A 10,824-nucleotide genomic window follows, 5' to 3' on the forward strand; every position below is an offset into this window, starting at 1 on the left:
AGGAAATTCTAACAACACTGGAGTTTACAAAAGAGGAGTTACCTATTAGGTTCTTGGGCGTCCCTCTGAGCTCCAAAAGACTATCCCTAGTATAATGCCAACCACTTGTAGAGAAGATGTTGCGAAGGATAACTTCATGGACCACAAAATACTTGTCCTGTGCTGGGCGACTCCAACTATCAAGAGTGTACTATTCTCAGTCCAAGTGTTCTTGACCCAAATCTTTGTGCTACCTAAGAAAGTTGTGAAACTGATAGAGGCAACATGTAGAAGCTTTCTCTGGACTGGCACAACAAAGATATCAAAGAGAGCATTGTTGGCTTGGGAAAAAGGTTTGTTGGCCCAGAACAACCGGGGTTTTTAATGTAATACACATTGAAACTTGGAACAAGGCAGCAATAATTAAACTTCTGTGAAACCTATGTACCAAAAAAGATAAACTATGGATAAGGTGGGTCCATATATACTACGGAAAGGGGAAGAATATCTGGGAGGTCCAAGTGAAGCAAGCATCCTGGGTACTACTCAAAATTCTTAAAGTTAAGGCATACCTAGAAAGGGCATGAATGGAGGTTACAGAGTTGATGAGCCAACAATCCTTCTCTATTAAAAAGATGTACCATATAATGAGAGGGGAGTTCCCAAAGGTGCCATAAAGGAGACTAACTTGCAACAACTATGTTGTTCCTAGGTGGAGTTTTATAATAAATTTGGCGATCCAAGGGAAGTTGCACGCGAAAGATAAGGTCGCAGGATGGGGCAAAGCAATAGACCAAAAATGTGAGTTGTATAATGAGGAAAATGAAGCCATTCCACACTTATTTTTTGAATGTAGGATGGCAAAAGAAATCTAGGGGAGACTACTGAAATGGCAGGGATTCCAAAGGTCGGTATTGAAGTGGGATGAGGAGATTGAATGGACAGTCCGAGAAATAAATGGAAAGAAAGCCATTGCGGAGGTCTACAGAATGACTCTCGCAGGGTGTGTCTACTATATATGACTTGAGAGGAATACAAGATTGTTCCAGGACAAGAAGAAGACTGTTGATGGGATCCTTCGGCTGATAGTACAAGACATATTTTATCAAGGAAACAAGAAGTCAAAAGTAGCTAATAGATTAAAAGAATTGGATTCATATCCATAGGGAGTGAATGTAGAAGATAGATAGATAGAAAGTACCCAGTAGTTGGGGCACTATGCTCAGCTCGCGGGTGTAATTTGTCTGATTTTGTAGGTTTGAAACTCTGTACATAACATTGCTTGGTAATAAAATTCTTTATTTACCATAAAAAAAAAAGCTAGGTTCTTTATATTTTTAGATATTTAGGGCCTCTGTTAGCAATTCTTGATCTTCCCTAATGCACCCAATTAACCACATTTGATTATTGGTATGAGTTCTAAACAAATATCCTTTGATAGGATACTTATTAAACTCCTAAATTAAAGAAATTATGATCAGACTTAGCCCATGCATTTTGGAAGGAAAAAAAAACTAATATATCATTGACAGATCTTGAATAAATGAGTAAATTTGATGTGAGCCTTTGTCTGCCTTTGTCTCTCAACAATTAATAAAATGGTCCCAAAATATTAGTTGGCTGCTACCATCAAACTTTGTTATGTCTCCACATATAATTGAACAGAAACGATCTGAAATTTGGAGCTTTTGAATTCATTGAACCTAATTCTTGGACCACGTATTCACTTTTTTCCTTTTTTCCATCATCATTTTGAAAGGTCCCTCCTCCCTTTAATTCAGCTTCTCATGAAAAAAATTACTATAGTAGTCTGTGGCCAGGTTTTTTTTTTACCCTAAAAGAGAAGGTAACAAAGTTTCTCACAACTACAAGAAAAGAGTGTTTTAGGAAATTACAATAGAGCAAAAATAATTTATACACTCAATAGAAGATTTTTTTTTTAAAAAAAGGGGAAAAAAGGTGAAAGGGAGAATGAAGCAAAAGAAGAATTATTAGGTTACTATTTTCTTGCAAGAGGAGATCCAAGATTGAGCCTCTTACTCAGCTTCCATATTTATAAGGGAGAAAGAAATTTGTAGTACATACCCTTACTTTATTGCTATCCCCACCTCTCCTTGTTTTCCTATTCATTACTCATAACATAATTCTCCTTGTACCAAGGCTACCTTCATATCCCCATATCTCTCTTTCATTTTCTTTGAGAAACAAAGAAAGAAAAATGGGGAGAGGAAGAGTGGAGTTAAAGAGAATAGAGAACAAAATCAACCGTCAAGTGACTTTCTCTAAGCGTAGGAATGGTTTACTGAAGAAGGCTTATGAACTTTCAGTGCTATGTGATGCTGAAGTTGCTCTCATCATTTTCTCTAGTCGTGGAAAGCTTTATGAGTTTGGTAGTTCAGGGTATAATATAATATACTAAGCTTTTTTGAACTGTTTTATACATTAATAATATGCGTGTCAAGATTTCTTGTATGGTTTTTAATGGCCGATTCTGAATATGGGGTTTCTTCTAAATCAACAAAAGATTACAACTTTATGTTTGTTTTCATCTGGGGGTGGGTTTGTGTTGTGTTGTGTTGTGTTTTTAGTTTATGTGGGAGTGGGTTTAAGCCTAATATAATTAGGCTGACTCTTCTTTTTGGAGAACTGAACTTGCTAAATTGGTATTGGCTTTTGCAGTGCTTTATAGAAGCACCAATTTATTTTATCTATTGTGTCTCTTAAGTGGAGTTAGTTTTTTGTTTTTCAGATTTGGATCTTTCTTTCTTTTTCTTTCTTTTTCTCAGTTGTATGTTTGATCAAAACCATGTGATGATCTATATGATTAGATTTTACCAATGAGGAATTGACACGTTTCAATATATGGTTTGAGAGCTTCCACCAAACAAATTAAAAGATCAGAGAGTAAGGACTGACGAGGTTGTTAAGTGTATGTGCTTCAGAAACATCTCCAACCCTTTTGGACAACTGTGCAAAGATCTAGGGTTTCTCTCCATTTTGTTCCTACTACTATTAATTAATTCCCTTCCTTTTTCGTTTTCTTTTTTCTCTCTGCTCCAACTTAATTTGCTCTTATTTTTCTTTAATGCTTTTGCAGTTTTTGGGAGCACTTATTAGTCCAATGGTTCTAAAAAATCAGAAAGCTTTAAACTTTGTCTTCTTACTTTTTCATCATTAAATCTTGGGGTTTCTTCACTGATTTCTTCTACCATACTCATAGTTTTTATTTCTGTATAACTAAATCCTTTGTGTAAAAGGAAGCATTGTATACTGCACAGCAAAAAGAGTGGCATGCCTGTGAGAAGGGAATTTGTTCATATGCGAGATTTACATTTATCAGTTTTGCAGGTAGTACTATTTTCTATGTAAGAAAATGAGTTTTCTTTTTCAATTCCCAAACCCCAACAACTGCTCCATCAACATTTCTTTTATCTTCCCATTTTGGTGAAACTTATCTATATAACTGAGCCTTAGATTCTTGAGCTTTTCCATATATTAGCAACTTTTCTTCCAGCTCATGAAGTGATGAAACTGAGTACTTTTATTCCGATTCAACCCCTTAAACTTCTCACTGAAGGTCCTTTTTTTCATCCTTTTGTTTATGTTTTCTTTCCTCTTCAGTGGCAGTGCAGGTTTTCCTTGCATATATATTGTTTTTCATTTTCTTCACATTTTTGACATCATTTCCTTATTCTCAAATTGTATAGTTCAAGAATGTTTTTGTTGAAAATATTGCTTCTTTCTTTTTGGCATCTTGATAATATCTCTGGTTTTCTCACTTATATACATAACCAAGAGTTTCATCAATGTCTTGGGGTAAATCCAAGTAAACTTATCTTCTACCTCATTTTATTTTAGTGTTGATAATTTTTTTTTCTGATTTGATTTCTCCTTTAATTTCCCCTATCTGATATTGTAGATCCGTAGTTGGATTCTTGTTTTCATAATCACAACTACTACCATCACTTTTGTTTAGAATTAGGGTTTTGTATGGAGAAAATATCATTATCTTTGTTAGTGAAGGCAAAAAGATAATCTGATCCTTACATTTAAGTACAAAAGGATATGGATCCTTATTAATATAATGTCTAAATGGTTTTGTTTATGTTTCTAATTATGCTTAAGGAATAGCAAAGCGAATTTCTTTTCGCACTTTCCAAATATAGAAAGGTTGGAAGAAGCAAAAAGACAACCACGTCCATGCTGTTCTTATGGCCAATAAAATAAATGGAGTAAATGAATAGAAATGAGAAGACTTTGCCATTTTAACCCTTTGGCATGTCATCATGTTTCTTTCACTTCTTCCTCTTCTCCCCCAACTGCTTATGTACTCTTCCAGCTTTTTGCCTCTACTGTTTTTTTCCTTCTGCTGTGTATGCCCCTTTCTTCCCATTGTATATTCAATAGTTTTCTTATCTTTTAGAGTTTTTTGTTTGTTTGTTTTTGTTTTTTTTTTCCTTTTTTGGTATAGGGTTGGTGGTAGATTGTTAATTGGCATTATCTTAAATATAGTTTAATTTTATTATCTCGAAGATTTACTGAATATGGTAGTGGAAAGCTTGGTACAGGCTCCATCTAATACACATTATTGAGTCGTGAGTATAGAAAGAGCCAAAATAATTTTCTTTTTTAAGTAAAAACTTTTTGTTGCTCTCCCAAAAGAAAATGATCCATATTATTATATTAATTTTTGGCAGAAAAGAAAAAAAACAAAGAACGACCTAGAAAATTTGCTTCTTTTTTTTTTAAACAGAAAATTTACTTTTGGTTACTGGAAATAGTCATTTTACATAAATATATATAAAGATTTGTCTTTGCATGGCTATAATGTGCAGGAAAGATTTCAATTTAACATTTTATTCATTCTTCAAAATTGTGAACGTTTAACAAAGTATCAATGGTTACTTGTGATTTAGACTCTTAATTTTTAGGTTCTACCGGCTTAATCCAGGATATCTGTGACAGTTTCTGTTAAGTGCTAAAGGCTGCACTCTATGGCATTTCTGTAGGATTTACTTATATGCACTGATAGTGAAATGAATTTTTATAACATTTTAAATAAGATATAAAATTTTGGTATAGTAAAAGTCCTCTCAGTAAATCATGGCCATGGTGTACGTTAATGTCTCCATGTGTTATCTGATACTTGTTACTTGTAGCTGCTAAATTCCTTGTAGGAGAATTGAGTGTTGTTCAGAGTGGTAACTTACCAATCTGTTTAGCTGGCATTTTCTTGTAGTTTGTCAAGAACATTTTGTAGCTATTTATGAATTGTAATAATAACATATTATAAATTGTACTCCCTCCGTTTCAATTTATGTGAACCCATTTGACTGGGCACGGAGTTTAAGAAAAGAGAGAAGACTTTTGAACTTGTGGGGTAAAATGAGGCACACATATTTTGTGTGGCTATAAATCATTGCATAAAAGTAAATTGTTTCCAAATAAGGAAAGGGGTCATTCTTTTTGGCATGGACCAAAAAGGAAATAGGTTCACATAAATTGAAACGGAGGGAGTAACATGTATGGTTTAGAGTTTGATTATTGTGTTTTTTATGTGCTGGCAGTATCACTAAAACCCTTGAGCGATATCAACGTTGTTGCCTTAATCCTCAAGACAACTGTGGTGAGAGAGAAACACAGGTGAATTTGCAGCTTAATGTTCTATGTTTCCACACCAATTAATCAATTGGCCTCTCATGATTTATGGTTTTTCCTAAGCATAATTTGTTTTTGTTGTAAACTTAGAGCTGGTACCAAGAGGTCTCAAAACTAAAGGCCAAATTTGAAGCCCTTCAACGAACTCAAAGGTTATGTCAATTGCTTATTCAGACACATCTTGGCACCTTATGCATGTTGTACATAAATGTACCACACACTGAAGATAAACATAATAAATTCGTGTCCATCCTTGAAAGTGAATATTGTCGAATTTCTGAAATGTTATTTTGATGCATGAAGGCACTTGCTTGGTGAAGATCTTGGACCTCTAAGTCTGAAGGAGTTGCAAAATCTTGAAAAACAACTTGAAGGTGCACTTGCACAAGCTAGACAAAGAAAGGTATTAGATTGTTCTCAATAATTGCCTTTGCTTCATTTCCTTTTCTACAACTAAGTCTTTGTAAATGTTTCAATATAATATGAATTGTATCTACAGTATTTAAGATTTGTTTAGACTAAAAAAATGTTATAAGAAATGTACAAGCGACAAGGACACAAGAATCAAAGGACCAAAAACTTTAAAAATAAGAAAATACTGGAAGAATTAAAACGGGTATCAATACTCAATTAGTGTTCTAATTTGGTTGTAATATTGCCCTCTTTATCATTGTTTCGTATAATATGTAGACCTCTAATGATTTTTATTTATTGGTAATAAGCATTGTTTTCTCTGTGTAGACACAAATAATGGCGGAACAGATGGAGGAGCTCCGTAGAAAGGTAAGTCAAAATATGCAGAAAGACAAATACTTCACTTTGATCAGTACAAACAAATTAGAAATATGATTTTTCCTAGTTATCACAATTATAAATTTGTTATAAAAGGTGAAAAAGATTGGGGATTAAGAGTTGGAAGGGATTTGAAGTCCTAGAATCTCAAGAACACTAGATTCCGTCTTTTTGTGTCATGGTGAATGATACTACAGCTGATAAAAATTGTTTGAGTCCAAACTATAATGTGATGTGACATACTATTGAGTCAATAGCCATTGAACCTAGACCTCTTTATAACGAAAAAAAAAAAAAGAGTTGAATTTGCTAGATGGTTACTCGCTACAGCCTTTATATAAGTCTCGCCTAGTTTCTCCCGTCCATTAATCTCAAGGAAATTAGTGACTCGAGGTACACCTAAAGAACTACAATCAGAGAGTCTAATAGATTGGAAAGAAAGAAAATGTGAGGTGAGTCGAACAACATACATCTTGGTAATTGGTATTATCACCATATATACCAGTTCATTGAGATTAATAGGATTTCTGAGTTAGCAGAGGTAATAAAAAAATGGAGAACTACAGTGTAATAATCTATTTTGACATGATAATGCATTATGTTGTCAGGAGCGTCAACTTGGTGATGTGAACAAGCAACTGAAGATTAAGGTTTCTTTGGAACTATCATCGGTATTCATTCAAACTTGAGAAATATATATATCTGCTGCTTTGTGGAGACTGTATATATATTGAAGAGTTTGTTTTCCTATATTGGCAGCTAGAGGCAGAAGGACAAGGACTTAGAGGTCTTCCATTTCCATGGACTTGTAATGCATCAGCTGGAAGCAGCAGTTTCGCTGTCCATCCTTCTCAATCAAATCACATGGAATGTGAACCTGACCCAGTACTTCAAATAGGGTATACCTACATTTCATCAATTTACCTTTGCCTTAAATTTCCATCTTCGCTTTCTTTTACTATAGGGCGGCCTAGCATATAGTGACAGAACCCCGGTTCAATATTTCGTATCATCTTCAACAATTGTCAATCTGAAGGGAATGTGTTGTTTTCCGAACAGGTATCATCACTGCTATATGGCTGCAGAAGGAGCCTCAGGGTCAAGGAGCATGGCCGTTGAGAGTAATATCATCCATGGTTGGGGCCTTTGATTTCTAATTCCCACTTAGCTTCTGGATATAGTATAAGTTTTTGCTTCAAGTTTTCCGAGACTAAAAACTCAGTGACATATTTATGATTTGAAGTGCTTGTCATATAAGGTATAATTTGAGTAAGTGTTTTATACACTCCTGTTTAACTTCATATACTTTCCTATTTTCTCACCAAGTAATGCATAGTTTGACTAAATACATGTAGCATTTATAAAGTCAAAACTTTTAGGGAATATTTCAGAGACCTCCTTTGTGGTTTGGCCTAATAAAACTAACAGGATGGGATAGCTAAGGGTTATTTTCTTGAGCACCTTCTCATTATTATCCTTTTTCTCGAGCATAAAATTATTATACTGTAAGAAAAGCCATGGGTTTTTCTCTGTTGTGATGTAAGGTGGCAAAATTATGCGAAGATATCAATGTTTTCCAAAGCCGGCAAACCCTTTGACATTTCAAAACGCAGTCTACTCAAGATATCAATAATAACACAGACAATTTTGAAATATCATAAAAGTATTATCACCCAAAAGTTAAATAAAGAAATTGACGGAAACATTAAAATAGGGGAGCTAAATGTGATATCACAAACATAGGGGATGTTAGTGTTACCAGATCAAACCATTCTGAAAATTTCACTATATAACTTTCCACAAGGTTTTATTATTTTCTGTCTTCTTTTTTTTTTCCGTTCAGATTACAACTAAATAAAGGTTTGAGAAAAAGGAACCAAAATAAATAATCTTTTTCTATTTTAGGCCAATTAAAGTTGGCAGAATTTAACAGAGCAAGTTCTCTGTGTCAATCAAGTCCTTTGACCAAGTGAATGGATATAAAAATCCGAAAAACTAAACCAAACCGAAAACCAAATCAAACCGATAAAAAAAACCGATACTTTTTGGTTTGGGTTGGTTTTGATTTTGAATTTTAAAAACCAATCAAATTTGGTTTGATTTTGGTTTTAATCAGAAAAAAACGAACCAAACCGACTATAGGAATAACTATTTCAAATTTATTATTACACCTATATATATGTATATTGTTATAGTACAAAGTTTCAAAAAAATTATGGTAAATGTTAATAGAAAACCTATATATAGTTTTCTTTTGTTTAGTGTAAAAATCCATTTCGTGTTAAAAATAACATATTTTTAATTGAGTCCTTAAATTATTCATCACTATTTGATTCAATTATCATCAATATATTTTGGTAAACAATAGATTTCTCAAAGGGCAATTGATTTGATAGTGTTACATTGAAAATGTGGTCGCCGGAATATGTATTTGGTAGTGTATGTCTTATATTTAAGAAAAAACCGACAAATAATCGAAAAAACCGAAAAACCGACATAAACCAAATCGAGAAAAACCGACTTAATTGGTTTGGTTTGGTTCTAATATTTGAAAAACCGACTTAATGGTTTGGTTTGGTTCTAATATTTGAAAAACCGACTTACCTGATTTGATTTCTTTTTAGGGAAAAATCGATCCAAACCGAACCATGAACACCCCTAATTTCCATTCCTTTTGCACAAGGAGGTCAGGCCTAGACCCCTCCTTTGTAATTGTTTTATCTGGAATAAAAGTTCCACACTGTGGGTTATAAAAAAAAAAAAAAAATCCTGTGACCAGACAATTGAATAAAGTTAATGAAAAGGAAACCTCAGCAACTCGTCTTATGTTTTCTAGACATGCAAGTATGGTCAATCAAACATTTAAGTCATGGCCCATTGTACCATCATTTCAAGTTGTTTTTTTTTTTGTGTGTCCGAATTCATGCCTACCTCTTCCTAATAGTGTACGGTGGACCCATCTTGTTAAACTCCTGAATACGCCTATGCGGCTACAACAAAAGTAGGTCAAGAAAATCATGTACTAGTTGTTTGCTTGGGGAACTAATGATTTTTATTCTTTGGTTAATGGATGATTTTATATATATATATATATATATATATATATATATATATATATCCGAAAAATTTGTGGAGTTCGAAACCAAAACATAATATTTTTGGATTCAAACGACCGAAATGTGGGGAAAAAAAAGATGGTGACCAAAATATGTATAACGCTCTTCTACGTAAATTTGAAATGACGGGCAAGTATAGGGAAGGTATATCGCCTTTTATTAAGACGATATAGTATAACGTCTTAATAAAATGCATTATACCCACATAAAAATCCGTCCCCTTCCCTTCCCCACCAAACTAGAAATTCTCCCCCCCAAAACAAAAAAAACAGCGGTCCCCCCATTGTCAACGAACAAAAGCTCGAGTGGAGCCCACCCATCCCACAAAAAGTAAAGATTCTCGGTTCCATATCCTAGCTAAGGCATTATCTCGTTGTGGATTGCTCGTTTCGGCTCCAAATCACCAAACCTTCAACTTTCCAAAAATCTTAAGTTGAGGTATTCAAACTTAATTTTTGTTAAAACTCGTATAAAAATGCATATTAGTTGTTTTTAATGTGTTCTATGTTGTTTGTGATTTAACTAACTTGTTATTTTTATCCAGACTATGATATTAGTGTGCTAAAAAATTAGTGAAAATAGAAAAATTATTACTAGTTGTTAAAAAAATATTAATTAGTTACTTTTTACTGTGGTATATGTATTTCGTGAATGTTTTGTGATTAAATTTATTTGTTATTTTTATTCGGTTTAGATTATTTATTTGCTTAAAGACTAATAAAATAGATAAATTGTTACTTTAGTTCCCTCTAATGGTATCTTGTAGCCTAATTTAGTGCTCTTTTAGCGTAAAATGTAGTACCCTTTAGTGTAGTATCCTATGTAGTTATTGAAATTAATCCTTGTATAATTAGTTATTACACCCAAAAATATGTCAAAAGAGCTAAATAGTTCAAACACAAACTCTGTCCAATTCTAGTCAACGACAGTAAGAAAATAACATGAGAAAACAACAATATTTCCCGGACTAAGTATGAAAAAACAACAATATGTTCAGGACACCTTGATACTACTGGGCCTCAAATATCGAGCGCGGAATCTATATGTGAATATTTAATAATTAAAATTTTGTATAATTATAAAAATTAATTATTTAATTTTATTATAGTAAAAAATAAGTGAGTCATAAACAAAAATATATAATAATAAAACTAACATATAAATTAATAAAACTAACATATACAATATTAAACTAACATATAAATAATAAACTAACATTTAAAATAACAGACATGTTGAGTGATAAATCGAGAAAATTTTCTCATCATGAACACAGGAA

At 33.1% G+C, this 10,824-nt stretch overlaps 1 protein-coding gene across 2 annotated transcripts; it reads left to right on the top strand.

Moving 5' to 3' along the window:
• Positions 1 to 1,786: 1,786 nt before the first annotated feature.
• LOC107818774 (protein AGAMOUS-LIKE 6) lies at positions 1,787 to 7,730 on the top strand. 2 transcript variants are annotated; one of them, XM_016644825.2, is made up of 8 exons: positions 1,787 to 2,379; positions 5,547 to 5,622; positions 5,728 to 5,789; positions 5,941 to 6,040; positions 6,379 to 6,420; positions 7,038 to 7,100; positions 7,189 to 7,328; positions 7,489 to 7,730. In XM_016644825.2, exons 1-8 carry the CDS (start codon positions 2,198 to 2,200, stop codon positions 7,577 to 7,579), a joined length of 756 nt encoding a protein of 251 aa, XP_016500311.1. In that variant the 5' UTR covers positions 1,787 to 2,197; the 3' UTR covers positions 7,580 to 7,730. The 2 variants fall into 2 exon arrangements, with proteins under 2 accessions (XP_016500311.1, XP_075073999.1); XM_075217898.1 differs by lacking the exon at positions 1,787 to 2,379 and adding an exon at positions 3,857 to 4,352.
• The last annotated feature ends 3,094 nt before the right edge of the window (positions 7,731 to 10,824 follow it).

The sequence above is a fragment of the Nicotiana tabacum genome, chromosome 7, assembly GCF_000715075.1.
Source record: "Nicotiana tabacum cultivar K326 chromosome 7, ASM71507v2, whole genome shotgun sequence".
Taxonomy (NCBI): domain Eukaryota; kingdom Viridiplantae; phylum Streptophyta; class Magnoliopsida; order Solanales; family Solanaceae; genus Nicotiana; species Nicotiana tabacum.